Genomic DNA, 24,005 nt, shown 5'->3' with positions numbered 1-24,005 from the left:
ACAACCACAACCAGAACCCCATTTTGGGCGGAGACACGCCTCTGACGTCCAGTAATATCCCCTCGGACAGCCACAGAACTCTAGAATTATGAGTCACCAAAACCAATTTTACTTAACCTTACCCAGTGACAGTTCCATGGAGGTGTTTCCCAACAACACGTTGTGCTGTTACACGGCCAAATTACCTCAAGCCATCCCCTTAGATCACGAAGCCCATTGGGAAGTGGCTTTAGTGGAAATGATTCACCCAACCCAAGTCCAAAATATCATTGCCCAGCAAAATTGGTTTAAGGGGGAAGTTCATGACCAACAATTGCAAGTGGAGTTGGATAAAATTGGCACATCTACCAATAGAACCTATGATGACAAACTTAAAACGTGGACCTACAACTTGTCCATTCTCCCAGGCTATTATTTCAGTGGTCATCATTTGGTCAGCGCCATAGCCTCCAGGTTTAATGGCGTGTTCCATAAAGCTTTGAGTAATGTCCAAAAAAGTGTCACCCTGGAATACCACAAAATAGCTCGTCGCTTTCTGATGAAATTTTCTGAGGGGTCCAAAAAATTCATGTCTTTCTTATTTTGTCCTGAATTGTTTGACATATTGGGCGGTGACACGGAGATGAGAATGGTCATGATGAAGAAAAACGAATTGCCAGTCATTTCCGACAACGATATTTTTGCCAGGTATTTTCGTTTCCCGGTAGAACTGAACCAAGGACTGAATTTGATCTTTGTGTATTCCGATGTGGTGGAATACAACGTGGTGGGACACACCTCCGTGCCGTTACTGCGTGTCATTCCTTTCAAAGTGGATTCTGCCACGAACGCTGACGAGGAAGGTGGAAACACTTACCACGTCCACCGCGAATTTGTCCATCCTCACTATTTGCCGGTCAGCAAGTCGTATTTGGACACGGTCAACATTACTATAAAAGGAGATTTGGGACAAAATATTCCATTCACCAAAGGAAAAGTCACGGTGAAACTCCATTTTCGAAAACGGTTCTCTCACGACTCGTAAGCAAGTCATGTATCCAGTGTACCAAGGGGTGGCTCGACAGCGAGGACACGGTTTAGGAGACATGTTAAAATCGGCCTTTCGTTCGGTGGCCCCGGTGTTGAAACCGATGGTGACACGAGGATTGCACGCCTTGAAAGATGCGGCACTGACGCAAGGCAAAGAATTTCTCCAAAATGTCATCATCGACAAACAAAACCCTAAAGAAGCCTTCATGAGGGCAGGCAAAAATGTCTTGCTGCAAACGGGCAAAGACATTTTGGGCCGACGAGAGACACCTATAAATGCCCTGCACGCTACCGAGTCAAGCATTCAGCAAGGACAAGGCAGAAAGAGACGACGAAGAAGAAAACACCCTTTCACCAGACTTCAAGCGAGAAAGGCCAAGAAAAGAAGAACCGTTCGAGACTTAGACGTTTTCGATTATTGAAACACAAAACAAAATGATGCACCGAGAGTCTTGCGCCTGTTCCAAGACGGAACTGGATCTGTTTGCCATGCCCCCCACCATGATGACCATGCAAGAATCCCAATGGGTGGAATTTAATCCCATCTCCTCATTGACCGATTCCGCTCCCATCGAGTTTGAAATCAAAGGACAGCCCGAAGATTACATCGATCTGAATAGCAGTTACTTGTACTTGAAAGTCCAAGTTCTAAAAAAAGATGATAAAGGAGTAGAAGACGATGATAATATAGCTCCCGTCAACAATTTCATGCATTCCTTGTTCAGCTCAGTGGATTTGTACTTGAATAACAAACTGGTCAGCAGCAGCATGGATACATACCCTTACCGTGCCTACCTGGAAAATCTCTTGACGTACGGAACAGATGCCAAGACAAGTCATCTCAATGCCTGTGTGCTGTGGGTAGATGACACACCAGACAAGTTCGACTCAATAGATCCAAGCAATTTCGGCTTTGAGGCAAGAGAAAGCAAAATCTTAGACAAGAACAGTTTAGAACTGATGGATCGTTTGCATTTGGACATGTGGTTGCAAGAGAAATATTTGCTGAACGGGGTGAATGTTCGCTTGAGACTGAATCGCAGCAGTACCACTTTCCATTTGCAGGCTGCTGATCTTACTAAGGCTCCTAAAAGCATAATCCAAGAAGCCAAACTCTACGTACGACGCGTAGAAGTGTTACCTAAAGTGGGAAACGACATCAGTCAGACGTTGAGCAGAACGACCGCCAAGTATCCCATCCGACGCGTGGAAGTGAAAACGTTCACCATTCCCGCTAACCTTCAATCCATAACCGAAGATCATCTGTTTCAAGGACAGCTACCCAAGCGTTTAATCCTTGGTATGGTCGAGAATGAAGCCTTCAACGGAACCATCGGTAAAAATCCTTTCAACTTTCAACACTTCAACGTGAAGAAAATCGAAGTCAGTCGCGATGGCAAGACCTTGTGTACCCGACCTTTCGAACCTGACTTTGCCAACAAAAATTACTTGAGATCGTACTTGTCCCTGTACGAAGCCACCGGCCAGTTAGGAACCAACACCAGTCACGGCATTGAGTACGACGAATATGACGGAGGCTATACTTTGTGGGTTTTCGATTTCACTCCAGACCAAGGCAGCGACGAGGGACATTTCCACCCTATAAAATCCGGCCAGATTCGTGTGGAACTTCAGTTTGCAAAGCCACTGGACAAGACAGTGAACGTCATCCTGTATGCAGAATTCGATAATACCATAGAAATCAACAGTTTGAGAGAAGTCATTCTAGATTATTAGAAAGCCATGGAAGACTGTTATCCCTCTTTACCTAGTGGAGAAACTTTGGAGATGGAATGTAAGGAGACCGTGGAAGGAGAAGAATCTCAAGACAAAGACGAAGAAGATATCATGATGAAGTCGAGATGGCCAGAACAAGAAGCCCATTTAGTCTCCTGTTTTGCCAAACACTTGGTCGACAAAATGACGGAATTGATCAAGAAAAATTGTTATGGATGTCAAAACGATCATCCCAGTCAAATTCAACACGATAAATGCCTGATGTTGAGTCAAGAAGAAAAATTGGACGAGTATCTGGACGAAGCTTGGAGCCTCATCTCGAACAAAGACGTGTTGCACCAGTGGTATAAAGACTTGCGTGAACATTCTTGTCCAGCATTAACCACTCAAGAGATCCATCGTATCGAAGCTCTCCTGAATCAGAGTGAGGAAACAGAACGAATAACCGTTTATTCGTCAGACATTTTCAAGCAAAAAGTCAGGATCGAATTAACGACTTATTATTACCTGTGAAGAAGAAAACAAACACAAAACAATGGATACCTGGGAACTTTATTACCTTTTGAACCACAGTTCGTATACGTCTTCTTGGAATCCCGTCGTCTGTGCTAAAGATGAACTCCCTCATCGCAAACCTAAAGACCATCAAGCTTACGTGATCAACACGGACGACAGTCATCTCCCAGGAACCCACTGGGTAGCCGTCTACTTTCCTCAAGAAGGATGTGTGGAATATTTCGATTCGTATGGATTGCCCCCTTTGGAAGACGATATCATCGACTTTATGAGAAGAAATGCTCAAACCACCCGATTCAATAACGTGAAATTACAAGGCACAGATTCCTTGGTGTGTGGACAGTACTGTGTGTATTTTCTGCATCATCGCAGCCTGGGCTATTCCTTAGAACATTTAGTGACTCATTTTGATCCTCGTTCTTCTGCTAGAAACGATGTGAAAGTAGATCGATGGTTTTGTGACCATTATGCTTATCTTTTGTCTCAAGCTAGGAAACGTAGTGTCCATCAATGGCCTAATGATTTCCAACAGTGGAAATCACAATTTCATTCACAACGTTGTCAGCCTTGTTTAAAGTAGATTGTATTTGAAGAAAAAAATGAAAAATTTGAAAAAAATTGTTTGATGTTATAGTGTTGGATTATTGTTAAAAATGTTGTTTAGTGTTAAGTGATTTTTGAATAAAAAATGTTGTGTTTAGAAAAAAAATGCCTTTGTCTTTTGTTTAGCTATAAGAATGTTGGATTGATGCTCTTTCATTTCTTACTATCCCTCTCATGAACGTTGCGGCTCGAAAACCGTGTGGGGGATGTTTTCCTTCACGTCCGCGCTTTAACTTTAAGAACCGGAGTTGTTCCCAGTCTAGCCATCCATTGTCGACTCATCCTCCTAAGAAGATGTGCTCCAAACTAGCTAAGCTCAACGAAGCCTACGTGAATTTGCATAGGGTCAGACACAGTTTGATACCGAAGCCAGAAGAAATAGAGAATGTGAGAATGTTAAAAATCACTGAAGACCTGATAGAAGAGCTCTTCAGAGAAGAAATGAACAAGGAGAAAGAAGAATGGACAGAGAAGTACAGACTTCAGAGACAGCAGCAACAGCAGCAACAACAACAGCAGCAGCAACAACCTGAAGCTGACAGAGGCTTTGTCGATTGTCGTATCGACACCAAAGAATTCTTCTTCTCTTTCCGAAGAAGCAGACCTATTGCCAGAAAGTCTATCCTCAGAGGACATCGCATTCTTAGAAACTAAAAAAAGAATGCCATAGCAAAACAAAAAACAGCCCTTTTCAGGGCTACCCAATACTCTAGAAAAGAAATAACTATTAATTTGCCAATGTGTGTAGGTAGAGTAGTGTGAAAATAAACACTAACTCTTTCTTAAAAAATGTGAGGGTATGTGTTTGTGTGATTGTGTTTGTAAGTGATAAAGTAGGTTGGTGTGGATAGTAGATTAAAATGATGTTTGTTTTTTTGGGCTGCTTGAGGTGTATATTTGGGGTTAGATTGGATTGCTTTGAGTATGTGGATAGTCTATTGAAGTGATGGGTAGCATAAAAAAGTGAGCGAGTGTTTCTTTTAGGTCAGCGCGTTGTTGTTGTTTTTTTGGTCATGATCTAGGTAAGATGAATTTTATGTTTTTAGGGGGATGTTTTCCTTCACGTCCGCGCTTTCAGTATAAATTGAAACTCGTTCGGCAGTCCAGCTACCCTTGTTGATTGATCAACACAGCCAGAAGAATGACTAGCAGAATAGTGAAACTGTTAGAACTCCAGATGCACCTGGAATATGCCAGGCGCATAGTAAACGAACTATCAGCGGAGGCTATCGTAGAAGAAGCAAGAATAAAGAAGGAAGAAGAGGAGAGAAGACAGAGGGAAGAGGAGGAAAAGAGAAGAGAAGAGATGATGTCGTTTAATATTCCTGAAACAGAGGATTGGGGTGCTGAAGCGAATCATCCTCCCTCTGCGCTCCCCAGAAGAAAGGTGAAAGAAGACTGGGGAAGAAGATGCGTGTGCGGCGCCAGGCCAGGAAGGTGCAACCATTAGATAGGTGCATCTGGAGTTTAAAAAAACAGCCCTTTTCAGGGCTACCCAATACTCTAGAAAAGAAATAACTATTAATTTGCCAATGTGTGTAGGTAGAGTAGTGTGAAAATAAACACTAACTCTTTATTAATAGTGGAAGTGTATGTGTTTGTGTGTTTGTGTGTTTGTAAGAGCTCAGGTATGTTTGTGTGAATAGTAGATTATGGTTTTTTTAGCAAATGTGGAGAGTATAGTTAGGGTTATATTATATGAAATGAGAAAGTAGGGGGATGTTTTCCTTCACGTCCGCGCGATGTTTGGTCATCATCTAGGTAAGATCCATTTTATGTTTTAGGGGGATGTTTTCCTTCACGTTCGCGCTTTTCGTATAAGAACCCACAGTATTAGTTGTTCAAACCATTCTGCAAAGAATACAAAGAAGATGGCGTCAAACCAAATGGACAAATTACAAACCTTGCAAGACGTTTTAGACAACTTAGGAATAATGGAACAGATGCTATTAAGACTGGTTGAAGACCATTATTCCTATAGTCCCCATCGTGTGAAGATGGAAATTAATAACTTAAGGAAAGCAAAGGACAAGATTAGTGGTGTCATGAAAGAGATCAAGGAGGAGAAGGAGGATGAAGAGGAAAGAATAAGAATACGCAATTGGAACGAAAAAATTGAAAAAGAAGAAGAAAATGAGAAGAGGAAGAAAGAAGAAGAGGAGGAAGAGAAGAAAGAAGAGAAGGAGAAAAAAAAGAAGAGAAAGAGTGTTGGAGATAAAATAAGAAGTTGGTGGAGGAAAAGAAGAAATTAGAAGAAAACCCAAAGGCCCTTTTCAGGGCCAGCCATATTTCTCGAAAAGAGATAGCCTTTGAATTGCCTACCCCTTTTTTTAAAAAAAATTTTTTTAAAATTTAAAAAAAAAAAATCCCATGTTCCATTCCCCTTGTCCCTAAACAAACCCAAACTCTATTCCCCATGTTAAATTCCCCTTGTCCGTAAAGTAACCCACGATTTTTTGCCATGTTAATTCCCCTTGTCCGTAATCTGACCCACGATTTTTCGCCATGTTAAATTTCCATTGTCCGTAATCTGACCCAGGGGTGTTTTTAATGCTAATTCCCATTGTCCGTAAAGTGCCCCCTTTCACTACTTTTGCAGTTTGAGTCGACTTATGCGAGTACAGTCAGTATTTGTTCTCAGTCATGTGTTTGTTTACGTGTCATAATCCGAGTTGATACTTTGTAAGAAATACCACTTTTACCGGTAAATACTGTTTTATTTTTCGGCTTGTATTAACTATTTTTCCTAGTTTAAATGCAAACAAATTAACTAGCGTTCATTCATATGGAATAAATATTAACGATTCTAATGACCTTGAATAATTGGAATAAAAATGAAGAATCAGTCATTCGAATATCAAGCAGACTATAAAATGGTTATAAATAAACAGCCGTCCGTAAAATTTTAATGTAATTTAACACGAGCATGGAAAACTAAAGTACGCGTTTACTCCGAAAGGATTTAGAAAGTAAAACCCTATGTCGGTGGCAAAATATCATTTGCTTTAGGTGTGTGCAAAAAGACCGATACAAATGTTGAAAGCATACACTATGCATAAATTCACATACCAAACAGGGGAAATACGTTCAAATGAAGCATAATAGCAAGAAAAACATAATTTCACTTGGACGGAACAGTTTTTGCTATTGAAGACATTTTTGAAAAAGGAGCTTTTCATCCATCTAACTCTTCTTCAATGATTTGTGTGCAGTTTTTGATTTACCAAACGGTATTATTTAAAAGCACATGAGTTATTATAAACAACAATTACAAATACTAATACTACTGATAATGCTTCTTCTACTAAAACAACTATTAATACGACGATTAATACTACTACTAGTAATACGACGATTAATACTACTACTAGTAATACGACGATTAATACTACTACTAGTAATACGACGATTAATACTACTACTAGTAATACTTATGATAACACTACTAATGCTACTATGAATACTATCGCTGGTATTACTTCTAATACCACTGTAATACCGCTACTGCTACTACTACTACTACTTCTGCTTCTACTACTGCTACTAATACTTCTGCAACTATTACTTCTACAAATACCACTACCAATATTACTTCTACTAACATTGCTACTAATACTACTACTTATACAACACTAGTACTTCTACTAATTCAAATACTATTATCACTACCAATATTACTTCTACTAACATTGCTACTAATACTACAACTTATACAACACTAGTACTTCTACTAATTCAAGTACTATTATCACTACCAATATTACTTCTACTAACATTGCTACTAATACTACTACTTATACAACACTAGTACTTCTACTAATTCAAATACTATTATCACTACCAATATTACTTCTACTAACATTGCTACTAATACTACAACTTATACAACACTATTACTTCTACTAATTCAAGTACTATTATCACTACCAATATTACTTCTACTAACATTGCTACTAATACTACTACTTATACAACACTAGTACTTCTACTAATTCAAATACTATTATCACTACCTATATTACTTCTACTAACAATGCTAGTAATAACACAACTGCTGCTACCATTACTTCTACTAATACCACTACTAATATTACATCAATTAATACTACTGATACTACAAATGCTACTACTACTACTACTACTACTAATAATAATAATAATATTGTTACGTGTTTAGGTTCGAATAAACAGAAACACAGGAAAGAGTGAATACAAGCTTTGAAAAATATAATTTATTTCCCTGGAAAAATACTATAAAAATGAAAATAAAATATGAACTTATTGTTTTAAGAATTAAATCCAAAAATAATCCAATAATAATCCACGAACAAAATATTAGACGTCGCAATAAAAAGTGTTCTAATGAATTCAAATTCGAGTACTGACGAAAACTCCAAGATGGAAGGTGATGACGTACTATATAACCTGTACTGTTTTGAAGTCGACATTTCCTTGTAGAAACAAGAAACATCACTCCGGTTTTTGAAATCCGAATAATGGTTTATATTAAATGTTTATTTTTCAAGAAGTTCATATGAGCAAGCGTATATCTCCAGGAAGAAAATAATTTATCCTTCTGAATCCAAATAATTTGAAATAACTCCAAAAGACACAACATTTTCCAGTGTAAAAGCCCAACTCAGAATATTTCTCCAAAACAAAGGGTATATCATATTCTAAAACGCATTTTCGAAAATCTCCAAGTTGCGAAATCGAAAAGAGGAGTTACGTGATCATGTTTATATCACATACGCCTAACATGACCCTGACGAAAACCAATCATTTTACTCTAAGAAATAAAATTAAAACAAGTGTTTACATCTTAAACCACGTAGTCCCACCATGACCTCGACAACAACCAATCATTTTAAAATAAAAATAGAACTTATTTACGTGGTTGCTACTAATTTTGAACCATGATCAAGATCTAGGTCAACATTTGGTGCTTATTAAAATGAACAGTCAAGGTCAAACTATTTTCTGGAAAAAGTGTAAGTTCCTAGCAAACATAACTACATTATTTTGACATATAATGAAATTTAAAAAAATATTAAAAGATTGTGAAACTTACAAACAATTAAATTAGATATAGTTAAATCAAATATACATAACACTATTTCTATTAATGCTATTACACCTACTACTAAGTCTCCTCCTCCTTCTATTAACTAGAGGAACATATGCTGATCAATAGTCGAAAATGCTTATGTAATATTGTGTTTAAAAAAAAAAACAACTTTTAAACCAGAAGGTGACAATGGAACATGTCATCTTTGTATGTAAGTCAACCCTTGACCCCATGATCAAACCTCCAACACCTTAGCCAACATAGCCACCGGCCTTGCATTTTAGGAGAGAAATGTGCTGCACAATGACTGTGAGTTTGTGTTTGTGTGTGGGGTATGTGTGTGTGTGTGTGTGTAGTTTATGTATATTTATTACGACAATATGAAAATAATAACCTCAAAATGATAAATTACTCGTTTGAAACAACCTCATTAAGCATATGAACTTCTACTAAATTTTTTGCAACGGTTTTGAATTTTATTGTCTCAAAAATATACACACAGACAAGAAAACGCATTGACAACGAATGAATAACGACGACAATACTACTACTACTATTGCTGCTGCTACTACTACTACTATTACTACTACGACTAATTTATTATTATTATTATTATTATTATTATTATTATTATTTTATTACAACCATGATGTGACCGACGATAAAGATTTGTAGCGAAGTCATATCAAAGTATATATTAAAATTTGGCTCAATACGTTGAGATCTATTTACTTACTGGTCAAATGCGTTAAAATCTACAGTAAAAATCTTGATCACCTAAACATAAATCATACGAATAATCAACTGTATTTGAATCATCTTCAAGTATCTGGGGTAAAACCATCTCTTAAAGCATTTCTAAAACCCGGTGTAAGGTCATCTCTTGAATTACTTTCTAAGACTCGGGGTTAGGTCACATGTATAATCACGATATGAGACCAGTAGCGAGGCCTTATTTTCAATCACTTTCTAAGACCTAGGGTAAGGACATCCCTTGAATAATTTTCAAAGAACTGTGTTAGGGCCATCTCTTGCACCTGAACTGGAAATTCGAAGAATCAGTATTTTGATTACATACCCGTACTCTGCATGCATTTTCCACCCACGTTTTCAGTAGAAAGCTTGTTTATGTACCGTGTTGTTGTTATTTAGCTTGCTTATATTCGGAGAGTGACTTATTTACAAAGTCGCTCTATGTCTTTCTTAAAACATTTATGAAAGTGATAATTTGATACACACGTTTATAAAGTTCTATTTGTTGTTTACGTGTCTGCTTGCCTCTGATTATTTTTCCTACTGAACACAGCAAGACGCGCAAAGACGCACAATATAGTCCATGGTAGTCAGAGACATGCAATAACGGTTCATAGTTGGTATACAAACGTTTGAAACGTGCAATACTTGACAATACTGAATACTGACTGCAATTTTATAAAACTAATTATAGAAGAATTATAAGTTGTTGATATTTTGTTTTGCTAAAAGCCAATTGTAAGCGCAGTATAGGCTATACATGGCAACCAGTAAAACTGGTGGATAAAGAACCGAGGAAAACCCAGGTAAGAACCACTCACCACGCGATGCTAATGACAACTTTCTCAGAAACCAACATTGACTGAGCCAGAGACTCGAACCCACACGGACAGTGATGAGATGACAGTGATCGGTAAAGGCGAGCGCTCTAGAGAGCTCGGTCTGAAAAATTAAAAATGTACTGTTTATATGTTTTTGATGTATTTTATGCTGATGTTGCTAATGTTGAATGTGTATTTGCACTCTTTGTTTTCACGAACTATGGTAAATATTTGAAAATGTTTTTGTGCACACAAATGGAACCTTCTTGTCATTATTGTGACATATTTGATCTAATTTAATAGTAATGCAGAACATTCATTGGAAGTGTACTGCTTTAGGTTCATAGGATACGTGCTGGGAAAATAAACGGACTTTGAAACGTTTTCAAACTTTACTTACTTCGAATTTTCATGCAAATTGTATATGTTTAATATAAAGAAAGAGAATATATATATATATATATATATATATATATATATATATATATATATATATATATATATATATAATCTATGAGCTGATATATGAAGGTTTTTAGAATGCAACGCAAAGAAGTGCAGAGAACAAGCACACAAAGGGCAAATATGGGCAAATATACGCAAATACCTGGCACAAACGTTATAGAATAGTGATTTAATAAGATAGTTTCTGAAACACAGTTTGCTAATTATTCAGTATCCTTTTGTCCGTCTGTCTGTAGCTGCAAGGATATTTACAAAGGACTTGGTTATTGACGCTGCATTGTATGTCATATACTCAGGAATTTTATGAATGATACTTGCCTACTTCTTAAACCAATATTATCAGAAGCAAGTATTTGAATAATTGTTTTGTTTGAACTCAGATGTTAACAGTTCGATGTATTCAATTAAGTTTATCAAATAGGGTTGAAAATGTGCAAAGAGTTTAATAATTAATATTCGTTAACATGTGTACAATGTTGAATAGTATTAATGTTTATAAGTTTCATTTCCAAGAACATAGTATTTAAAGATTAACTAACGAATATACAGTAGAAGATTTTTACTTAAAAAGCAATGACAAATTGATGCAAAATTATGTAAACGCAAAATATATGAGAGAGAGAGAGAGAGAGAGAGAGAGAGAGAGAGCATGCTTTTACATACTCAGTACACATAATCAGAAACGGCATTAGCAAACGCGGGGTCGGTTTCGAACCTCTTGGCAGGGCCACCTGATTTTACGCGCCAGAACCCTCGTTGAGCACGGTATTTGGAAATTAACTTGTAAACAAGATTTTTTATATATAAAAAGCAATATTTATATGATATCGAATTTAAAATTTTGTTCCATCACTTTAAAATGACTTTTTCTCTATTGATATATTTTTTAAAAATACTCATGCGCCGGGCCCTTGTGAGCTCGTGGCTCGATTGGACCAAATCGGTCCAATAGGCATAAGGCCTGTCCTGCACATAGTGATATAACACAGACAATACAATCGGTAACATAGCAACATTGAGAATAGGAAAAGGAACCAAAAATTACCTAAATCATACTTGCACATAACATACATTGGATATATTTGGAAAAACTGTTTGTTTAAAGGCATAACATAAAAAAGGATTTGGAAGTGATGAATCAAAATAAAGGATCTAAATTAAAATGAAGTAAAGGAAACGTATCTACCATTTTTTATATTTTATTTCTTTTAACTAAGGGGTACCAATAATATGCACCTATTATATAAAATGTATTAGACTGAAACAATTATACATCAAATATAGAAGAAAATGATATTGGTAAGGCTTTGGCTTCGTAATGCGCAGTAAAACAATATAAAAATAAACTGAATTGTTTTGTACGAATTCAGAGTGTTCTTGATTGTGCAAAATATATTATGATTTAAATTTGGAGGGGGTAGTGTGTGTGTGTGTGTGTGTGTGTGGCTAATAATCTCTAATTCGTTCTATCTGGTCTGATATGAGATCCAGTATCCGAATATTGACTTGAAAATATGCATACCTGGCGATGCAACGACTGTTTGATAAGATCCGCGCTCTGAACGGTTCAGGCACCGGTATATTTTCGGAGAAGAAAAATATGATTGATAATTTAGGTGTCATTTTAATTTTAATTAAAATAACCTTTTAATTAAACATCGAATTTCAAAATATATGGGGAAATTAATCTTTTATTTACCAATAACGTAGGTAAGAAAATCATAGCTAGTGACGGAATGAATTATGTGCATTGTGAAAAGTAAACGAATATTCCGCTCAATTCTACCACAATTTCTAAATGAATTTATAAATATGCCACATCAGCTTCAAGCTTACAAAAGGTGATTTTTCATCTTTGCAGGTTATAAACAGACAGACGGTTTAATCCTATGATTGTACTTAACAATTTAGGAAAGGTGAAGCCAAACTGAGGTAAAATGTCAGAAAATGAGATGAAAGGACACAAAATCATTTTCAATACAAATAAAGCAGGAAGAAGTGTATATTTAATGAACATCGAACATTGACCGTGCGAACCTCAGAATGTTTTTAGATATATGGAGGTTAGAGCATTTAGGATTCTTTTTATCCAGTAAATACCTGAAACCATTAGGATCACTAGGTAGAAAAAGTTTAGATATCACGCAATTCGAAGGACGGACATCGTTAATATTGCCAGGTGTTTACTAGTTTCATTATCGGCCTGCGATTTGAAAGTCATGTTGCCGAGATAATTTAAATTTAAACTTCATGCAATAATTATTACAGGGTGTAAATAAAAAAAATAAAAAAGTCAAATTAATTCACTGCTATATACAACAATCATCATAGGAATACTTTGTATTTGTTCGTTTCGTTTTCTGTTTGGAATCTCGACGATCTCAGATACAATCAGCTATTAAAAGACAATCTTTTAAAAAAACAAAGATGGAAAGTAACTATATCTCTAAGTTATTGAAAAATTTAAAAGCTTACCTCTAGATGTTTTCTTCAAGCAAGATCTCAGTGCATGTCATTTGTTTAAAGGCATGTGTGCAGCAGATGTTGATTAATGGAATTTAATACACTTGGTAAATGATTAAACGCCAACTCTGGAAATAAAAGTCTGCCAATGAAAATGATCCGACTTGAGCATATGCAGTGATGCTTAACAACAAGCAACACAAACAAGTTTAGAAGCTCGACATTTGGTACAACCCCGTCTATCCTTTTCACAAATCACAAGTGAATTAGTACGTATTGCGCTTTGCATTAAAGAGGCGATCATCCATGAAAGTTGAGGATCATTTTGCCCTAGTGATAAAATAAATAAACCTTAGAGCAGACATCACGGGAAGAGATTTCATTAGTAAAGTACTAACCCAAGCAGATTTAATTCATTCAACCTTTTTCAGCAAATGAACGGGTATCAAATATTCAATAAGGATCGGTTTTTCGTAATACAGTTCAAAAGTGAAAGTAGGATTTGTTCATACTTGACTCATGTCTAGTCATATTGCTGATTTCAATATATGATACTTCGTAGCAAAAGTTAAGGATGGAAAAAATTCATTGTTGCAATTTGCTTTTTTCTTCCTTTAAATGTGTTTGTTGTTCCATTCTGCTTTCTGCGTATGTACTATAAATAAACAATTTTAAGATAAAGAGATTTCTTTAAGTGTGTAGCAAAATTGACGGAAGAACGTGACATAAATGAGGTCAAGCAAAGTTCAATTAGCAGAGTATTGAACTCGTAATCCAAAGACTGCGGGCTCGATAGCTGACAAAGCGCATCCTTCAGAAGGGAACTGAGTTTTCATTTCCTTGGCATTATACTAGTTGAGCAAACAATGTGTTCAAAATGCATTAAGAACCAAAACACCAACTGAAGATAAATATATTTTACTTGTCAGGGATGTCTTTTTCAGTTTCTGGTTATATATTTGTCACTGGTACAATTTTAAATTATTCGCATTTCGAGTTCCAATTTAATATAGGTTTTGTTTCACACATGTTCATGGCGGATGTGATTTATTTCACGTTCCTATTTGGACTCAGCTCATTTTTACTACTTCCAGTTCAGTACCCCTGTATAATTTGTGAGGATTCGTTCATGTCTTATTTTGGTGATAGTGGTATTGGTTTCAAGGTAATTATAGATGTTTATAATATGAGCGTTATGACGTGGTTCTCATTGTGGATTTCGGCGACAGTGCACAGTGAGAAATTAGTCACTGATGTTAATCCGGAAGAGACTATGTGACCCATAGCACGCTACTTTGTTTATAGTGTAGAAGCGAAGATGAAATGGCGGGTAATCTATGACAAGAAATTTCATGGAGTTTAGCTTTGAATTTTTTTTAGGTTAATATATTGCATATGAGGATTTGGACACAGTGGAAAGCTCAGTAGCAAAACAAATAAAAGGACTCAATAGGACAAATATTGAGATCGGCTTCCGTATGTTGAAACGTTTTACGACACACAACCACAATATTTTGCATATGGTGACAACTGAAAGAATATTTCGAAAAATGTAAAATTGACAATGACATACATTTAAAAAGATAAACCCTTCTAAATAAATGTAAATACGTGAGTAGCTGAACCTGGAACAGAGACAAGGACATGCGAGTCGTAAACAACAATTGATGTAGGAGATCCATACATTTTGTTTCGCCGATATAAAAATTGGCTTTACTTTCTCTCAAGACTGATCTTCCAATTGTTGGCTTTCTCATCTGTATCTTAACACTCCCTAAAGATAGACTTTGAGTCGTGTCACTCATTTATTCACGTGCTTCTTACGTGTAAGTAGGATGGAAGGTCCTCCTATACAAGTCTGTTAGCAGGATTATGTATCAATCCAAATATTGATACAAGAACCGTGTTAACAACAAAATGAGATGAAAACAATCTTTCAAAATGTTCTTTATATAGTTCAGAAAAGCTACACAACTTTGCAAAGGAATTTGAATTCCTACGATATGTTGGTATGGGCTCCAAAAGTGATCTCCCTTATCCAACTAATTCATTACGCGAGTGTAAGTACGATTCTAATGTATGCCAGACATACACATCGTTCTGTGCAAAGAATAATTTTGCACATAGAAAGAATATTAACTGATGGCGCAGAACGGAAGCCAAAAATCAGACCACAGTATATAATATGTCACGGTCTACTGACCAACGTTACTTCCCTTTATCGATGCCCTTTCCTTACTTGCTCAGCAACCAAACTAGTGCAAAACAAAGCCAGTGGATTCATATGGGTAAAGCTCTTCTCGATCTTACGTTTTGTATCTAGTATAATACATTAGGAAGTAGCTTTTAACGCAATGAACTAAAAGGATAGGAAACAATTGCTCAAATTTTTAAATCTCAGTTAATGCGTTTCTACGAACACCACTTGAATTTGCAGTGATTCCTGTGCAATGTTCTTTAAATGTGGATGATTAATGAATAGGGATAGTTCGATATAGGAAGCAGACCAAGAGCTCGGTTCCAGATTCTGAGCAGACCAAGAGTTGGGTTCTAGATTCTGACGAAAATAATGAGTACTATTTATTATTATTATTATTACTAGTAGTAGTAGTAGTACTAGTGATGGTGGTGGTATTTCCTTACAAACGTACCGAGAGAGAGAGAGAGAGAGAGAGAGAGCTGGTTTCAACACTTCATACTTCGTTCAAACATTTCCTGAGGGAAATAGTTTAATGTTACAGATAGCTTCTTTCTTTCTTTCCTCACTATATTCTGCCTTTTTTTCTTGTGTTGGAGAAATATACACTTTTAAGACAAAGCGTTTAATTTTTTTAGAACTCTGTTGCATCGATGATGTATAAACGTGTCAGAAATGACGAAACGTATGGTATGAGAGTTAAACTTCTATATACTTTCAACCTGTGTATGTAACTGATTCTGACGTTTTCCGTTATGTTAAAATTAGTTATGTGCATATTATATAGTACATAAGAAAGTATAATTTGGAGAGCTTTATTTGACATCCTTATTTTGGGACTTAAATCAGAAGAAAAGCCGCATATCGTTATAGTATTTATCTATCAGTATTCATTCAAAGATAGCGGTATCACCTTATTACAATGGCTGTTTGGTGCTAAGACAAAGTGACGTTCCTAACGTTTGATTTATATTTATATTCATTTTTATATAATTGTACAATTGTGAAGCAATTGACTTCAAAAGGAAACTTTGTAAGTTTAACATCAAAAGGATGACTAAGTACCAGAGAGATGCCGCACGTTTAACATCACATAGATGACTCCGTACCAGGGAGAAGCCGTAAGTTTAACATCAACATGACGGTCTCTCTAAACACCCCCAGAACACCCCAAGACATCCCAAGATTATCCAAGAACACCCCAATATTACATATATTGGCACAAATCTCTCAAATTTTTTTTATTTCTTTTTATTTTTTATTTTTTATTTCTTTTGGGGGGGGGACTAGACAGATGCCCCCCTTACTTAGCAAAAGAGTAAAGTGTTTTATGTATTAGTGAAACCCCCAGATATTTTGCTTTGTTTCCACTTTTAATAAAGAATTTGTTTTAAAAAAAAATAAAAATTATGGGGTATTTTAGTCCAAAGTTTTCTATAGGTTTGTTCTTCTGAGTTGGTTTGTCACCTGACTCGGAGTCCCTCTCCTATTGTTTTGTGACCTGGACTGGAGGTCCCTATATCCCGTGTATGCTATCTGTGATTGTGCTATGTTGGTCGTGCTATTCTTTATTCATGTATGGATAGTCATATATATCTAATTTTTACCAGTTTTCTTACGATCCTTATATCCTGGATCTTGTGAATTCCCTTTAATTTGTTCGTTTTATTTCATTTTGGAATTGTGGCTAAGTAACGGTGCGATAATTTAGGAAAAATAAAACCTACTGTTTTTAGTGTATGCTATAAATGTATGTCCTACTTCTCAAAACTATTTTTAGATACGGTATTCTGTGTTAGAGGGAGTTCCATATTTCCTTTATTTTGTATACTTCACTCTCTCGAATATAGCTACTTTATTTACTTATTGTATTTCCAAAAATTTGCCAAGACATTTTATTTGCTCAGTTGGGGTATGTTGTACGGTTTAGTGACAGTACAGTAGTTAGTATTTCTGATTTGGGTCTTCGAATTTTTGTTTTTGGTTTGTACATCCTGATATCCTCCCTGTGGTTGTTTTCCAGACTCTGCCATGGGCCTATTCACTTCGTGTAGCGCCATGTGACATAGCCCCATGGCGTCCTCATCTCGTACTTTCCCCACGGGTGGTCACTGTCTTTGGTCCTTTGTAGTACCTAAATACTATATAGACAAAGTTAAAAAATGTTAGTGTTCAATATAAAAATGGATAAAAAATATAAATCACTGTATTTGTATGTTCCAATAACTATTACTTGATCACAGGTCCTCATTGTTGTTACGATGTAATTTGTAATTTCATATACTGTATTTTTTGTAAAGTTCCCATCTAAATATAGTAAATTTTGGTGTTTGTAAGAATTTGTTTTTTTATTTCTGTTATGGCTTTTAATCTGTTATTTTGCGATTTGTTACATTGCGTCATTACATGTGAATTTGAGAATGGTCCTATTTTGCACAGTGGAAATGTTGGCGGTACTCTGACCATGTGCCGTCTCACTGCAACCTCTCCTGTCAACCATGCATTGTGCATGTATTTGAAGCAGAGGCTTTGGATTTTTAGGGAGCGTAGTTTGAAGCAATTGACTTCAAAAGGAACTTTGTAAGTTTAACATCAAAAGGATGACTAAGTACCAGATAGATGCCGCAAGTTTAACATCACATGGATGATTTCGTACCAGGGAGAAGCCGTAAGTTTAACATCAACATGACGGTCTCTCTAAACACCCAAGGACACCCCAAGACTCTCCAAGAACACCCCAGTGTTACATATATTGGCACCATAACTCTGAAAAACCAATAACCTACGGAAACTAACTCTTATGCATCAAATCTCTTTAATTTTATAACATTATTAAACAATTTCCTTATTTAATGTCTATGCACCATACTTCTCTCATTTATTTTGTTATAAACTGTTTATATAAAAAATTTTCATTTTAAATCGTGCATCAAATATTTTGACAGAGACGTTTAGAATACATGACCAAAGAGTGTTACAAGCTCCACGCGAGTGATTTCCCTTGATTTTAAGTAGCAGTGAAGGAAAGGCGCTCTTTAATTCCTTTAATTTTACATCAGTGCCATGCTTGATATATCAGATGTAATTTATCTAAACTGTCTGATTATACAGGTCATTTAATGATTGGTACGGTTACGTAGACAATTAATTATCAACAATAACTCACAAATCACCAAGTCGTTTGATTCTCTGCATGAATTACTCTGTCTCAATAGCGACTCGAGAGGACATGCCACAAATATGACCCAAATTACAGACTGATTAAAAGAAGAAATACAAACGATGAAACGCACATAACTGATTTATTTTAGAAGTTATTAATGTTTTCGCAAGCATAGTAATAGGAAATAAAAGGTAGATTTGCATCGTTTTAAATTTATTTAAAATAGCAAGCTACTAGCTGAAATCAGAAGAAGAAGAAAAAAAAAAGATATGAGATATCTCATTTACATTCAATTTTACCAAAATAACTTTCCAATGTTTATAAAAGAAAATATAAAATTAGCTTTTGGTAAATCAGGCCATTATTAAAACTATCAAACAGTAATGCATATTTATCGATTATTAAGTTCTCTAGCAAATCGTTCTTTCGTCGCATTATATTTACAAAACAAATTTCATAAAGAGTTATTGACCAGTAAAACGATAATACAACGTATCAAACAGTTATTGATGAGTAAAACGAGAGTAAAACGTATCAAAGAGTTTTCGGAAACAGTATAAACGAACGTCCGATATGTATTGATCCTGTCCTTCTGTACACAGACGCTTCTTACAAAACTTACAAGAGCTTTCTGGAACATATTGCTACAGAGCTAGATAGAAGTATTGAGTCCGTGGAAGTAAGAGTGCCTGAAATGATTGAGTTTGGAAGTGATAATGAGAAAATTATAACAAAGCCAATATAGCCTGTATTCACATCGACTACACGCTATTTTTGCACTAAACATCTGAAGGATATATCAGGCACTTTCTTCAAAATAAAATATGGGTGGATAAAGGTGAACGTGATATATTAATGACCCAAGTATTTTATACCGGTGTTATCACAGACGCAAATACTACAATAGATTTGGAAAGTCGATCGGAACTTCTGGAAATAATCATCAATGAACAGTATCCGACATTTGCATCATGCTTTATAAATAACTTGAAACCAAGACTATATACATATTTTTTCGAAAACCTAGGTGCTCAAATACCGAACGCGTGAATTTGACTAATGAAAATGCATCCATCAATAACATTCTACAACTTTCTGTTGACTGGAAACAACAACACGTGCAAGATCTAATACACAAACTTTTCAGCATGACACAGCTCCATTTCATGGATGATAGAAGCGCTCTACACGACAGCGCAAATTATCAGTTAACGAAAAAAGAACACATTTGCCACATACATGACAGCGTCTGGAGGTGCAATCCGAAAAGCAGAAGACATTAAACGTATACAGAAATCAAAGTAAATGAAATCACAAAATAGAATATGCACCGTAATTGATAAGGCTATTATTATTTTATACTAATAATCATAAAATATATATTGCGTTTTAGAAAGTTAAATATTATTAAGACTTTATATGTATCTGTAATCGTAGTATTGATTTATTGTATAGAAGATTTCGCTACTAACTTCATGCTCAGTACTAATTAATTTAGAAATAAAATACCTTTAAAACTACAAACAATGATATATTGGTATTTATAGTAAAACATTTAATACTTCCCAATTACTGCAAACAATGTTGGAGTCAGCCTGAAATATTAAAGTAAGATTTTTTTGCTAATCATTAATTGATTCAATATTTAATTATTTACATTATGTTCTAAATATAAAGACATTCTAGAACTGTATGAACTACTTTTATATCTAAAGTGTATGAATATACAAGCATCATCTATGCTACTTGGTACGTTCAATTCAGATAGAAATAAAAAATAAACTAAATATTTAAGAGAGGAAGAATGGCAGAATAAAAAAGCTAATCAATCATTACTTTGACCTGTATCGCAAATGCGATGCTATCTTTTCCCGCATCTATTACAAGGCAAAGCAAGCTGGCGAGGCCTGACATGTTTATGATATTTTACACAAGGATAAAACGCTATTGTCACCATTAACACAGTTAAGTTCATATTGTAGCAAAATATATCCGATCGAAATGTCACAATATAAAACGTAATTACTATAAATTAATTCAAAATTTACACACAAGTATGCCAGACACCTTTATTAAAGCTTAGGATAAAAACTAGCATGTAATGAAAATGTTTGGTCCTTTTGTACATATTTAAAACGTGTGATGATTTAATAAAACCTTTTTCTTTTCATTTAAATTAGCGTGCATTGATTAACTTAATAAAAGTGACTTCAATTATACTTAGCTGTTTACATCTTCTTTTTTGGAAATTGCAGACATCAATGAATCACCGTGTGATTAGTGTGAATGACCATTAGCAGTGTGCCAATTAATTGTTTCTAAAAGAAATCGGAATTTTTAAGCAAATTTATAGTGTGCAGTAAATGTGATTTCTTTTCATTCAGATTAGTGCGCATTCATTAACTTAATAAATGTGATTTTAATTTTAATTAACTATTGATATCTTTTTCGGGGACTTAGAGATTTTTTGGTATCTTCTTTAATTGCATATGTCAATGAATAATGGCGTGATTAGTGGAAATTATTATTAGTGATAATTATTATTTTAAATATTCATGAATTGGGGGCGATTGTCCTTTGACTGGAGTTGAAGTGTCTTGGGGTCGAAATGTCCTGGGAATTTTCTTGGGGGTCGAAATGTCTTGCTTCCATGTGGTATTGTTACTTATTTATAAATGTTGATAAATATTCACGTTACTGCACCCGAACACTCTTCGTCTAAATGGGAGTTATATCCCTTGGCAACTCCTTCACCTCGCTACGTTTCCCGTTACATAAACAATCGCTAAATATTCACACTTTGTTTGTTTGTGTTGTTGTTGAAATTTAAAGTAGGTATTGTAGTAAGCCGTGATGTGTTCTTGGATAGTATTGTGGTGTCACGGGGTGTATTGGGGTGTCTTGGGCTGTCCTGGGGTGTATTGGGGTGTTTAGTGAGACCCTCAACATGATGTATGCGTACCAGAGAGAAGCAATTGCGCTTGTATTTGAGTGAAATGTTTTTGTACAAACACGAACTGGCAATGAAACATCTGAATACAGTTTGTGGTCTTTCTACAATTTATGTATCATTTACACTATCTCACATTTCTGACATGATATCAAAGTCTCTCCTAAATTTTTGCCGTAACGGCACAGCTCCCACCCAAGCATTAGTCAGTTCCCAGTGATATATGTCTCGCAAGACGGTTAACACGCGTTACTCTTACCATGTGGTGATGCTGCGTGGGTAATTCAAATCTGAGGTCAACATCCGATGAATACACAGGTGGTCTGTTCTAACAGGGATTTATAATAAAAAAAGTGAGTGTTCTAAAGGATTTAACGCAGTGGATCATTAGAAGATGGATTATACTTACCGTCTGGATACAAAGGTTAGTCTAAATAAATGTATTAATTAATAGTGCGCGGTCCGATCATCTGCCGATACACCGGCGGACGCTTCACCACAATTAGTGCATAACACCGTTGGTCTCCGCCGCCATTAAAGAAAAAGGTGGAGAACTTGTTGGTCAAGGTAGTAGCGATAACAGATAATCCTCGCAATAATCTCTTCTTTCTTTATTTATCGGATTTTCGTACTGCGAATAGTAAGTGAGAAAGTGCGAAATATGATCCCTAGCACCGTATTGCTTATTTTATATTACATACTAATTATTTTTTAATCATGACATACACACAACGTATGAATACATAGCTATGAACCGTATTTACTCACTTATAGGACGAATACAACTGCAATCTGTATAAGCCCAGATCTGCTGTCACATAAAGCTCCTACATACATGGGCATGTATAGTTTGTTAGGAGTTACAAGTAGAATGAACAACACAGACTCTGGTATGTGGGGTCATTAGGCTGCGGCAGCTCATGTCTTTGTTGTTTGCAGTTTGACTCGTCTTATAAGCGAGTACAGATAGTATTTGTTTTTCATCATGTGTTTGTTTGCATGTAATAGTCCGAGCTGGGACATTGTATGGGTGCCACATTCAATGATAAATATTGTTTTCATTTTTGGCCTATATTACCTATGAATTCCAAGTTTAAATGCAAACAAATTAGCTAGCGTTCATTCATATGGAATAAACAAAAACGATTCTTATTACCTTGACTAATTTGAAACAAAATATAGAATCAGTCAAACTGAAGGGTTATAAATAAACATGCGTCAGTAAAATTTTAATGTAGTTTAACACGAGCATGGAATACTGAAGTACGTGTTTACTCCGAAAGGATTTAGAAAGTAAAACCCTATGTCGGTGGCAAAATATTATTTGCTTTAGATGTGTGCAAAAAGACCGATACAAATGTTGAAAGCATACACAATGCAGCAATTCACATACCAACAGGAGAAATACGTTCAAATGGAGCATAATAGCAAGAAAAAAATAATTTCACTTTGACAGAGCAGTTTTTGCTATTGAAGACATTCTTCATAACGAACTTTTAATCCATCTAAATCTTCTTCAATGATTTCTGTGTAGTTTTTGATTTGCCAAATGGTATTATTTAAAAGCACACAAGTTATTCTAAACAACTATTACAAATACTAATACTGCTGATAATACTTCTATTAATACAGCTATTAATACGACTATTAATACTACTGCTATTAATACTTCTGCTACTACTACTAATATCACTAGTATTACTTCTGATACCACTGCTAGTAATACCGCTACTGCTACTACTACTATTACTACTACTGCTACTACTATTGCTACTAATAATTCTACAGCTATTACTTCTACTAATACTACTACTTATATTACTTCTAACACTGCTACTAATACTACTACTGCTACTACTATTAATTCTACTAATATCACTACTACTATTACTTCTACTAATACCACTACTAATATTGCTCCCACTAGTGCTACTGATATTTCTAATACTACTTCTACTACTACGAAGAATAATTTTTTACTAATACTATTACTCCTACACGTACTCCATCGCCTACTTTTCCTCTTTCTACTAACTAGGGAGACTTCTGATGAGCAGTAGCTGAAATGTTTATGTATTAATGTCTTTTACTTTTAAACGACAACGTCGAAATGGAACAGATCATCTCTGTATGCAGTTCAACCCTTGACCCCATGATCAAACCCCCATTGCTTTAGTCAACATAGCCACAAATGTCAGACAATCAGATGAAGGGACACAACATCATATACAACACAATTA

General features: G+C 35.5%; 2 protein-coding genes across 3 annotated transcripts in view; one reads left to right on the top strand and one right to left on the bottom strand.

The window, feature by feature from the left end:
• Positions 1-13,958, bottom strand: part of LOC149793846 (uncharacterized) — an 83,137-nt gene extending 69,179 nt beyond the window's left edge. Inside the window, exons 1-2 of one of the 2 annotated variants that reach the window (XM_089967825.1) lie at positions 13,468-13,958; positions 10,528-10,648 (exon numbers count right to left, since the gene is read on the bottom strand). The gene's annotated coding sequence lies outside the window, so the exon portion shown is untranslated. The remainder of the gene's footprint in view (positions 1-10,527; positions 10,649-13,467) is intronic. The other variant, XM_089967826.1, reaches the window with a different exon arrangement.
• Positions 13,959-21,987: 8,029 nt separating this feature from the next.
• Positions 21,988-24,005, top strand: part of LOC149793845 (uncharacterized) — a 42,686-nt gene continuing 40,668 nt past the window's right edge. The window contains exon 1 of the mRNA XM_089966478.1: positions 21,988-22,189. Within this exon, the coding sequence (XP_089822604.1) occupies positions 22,160-22,189 (30 nt within the window). The 5' untranslated portion in view covers positions 21,988-22,159. The remainder of the gene's footprint in view (positions 22,190-24,005) is intronic.

The sequence above is a fragment of the Sinohyriopsis cumingii genome, chromosome 8 (genome assembly GCF_028554795.1).
Source record: "Sinohyriopsis cumingii isolate HCF-2022 chromosome 8, ASM2855479v2, whole genome shotgun sequence".
Classification (NCBI taxonomy): domain Eukaryota; kingdom Metazoa; phylum Mollusca; class Bivalvia; order Unionida; family Unionidae; genus Sinohyriopsis; species Sinohyriopsis cumingii.
Note: the sequence above shows the minus strand (reverse complement) of the source record. Positions and strands in the feature narration are given on the sequence as shown.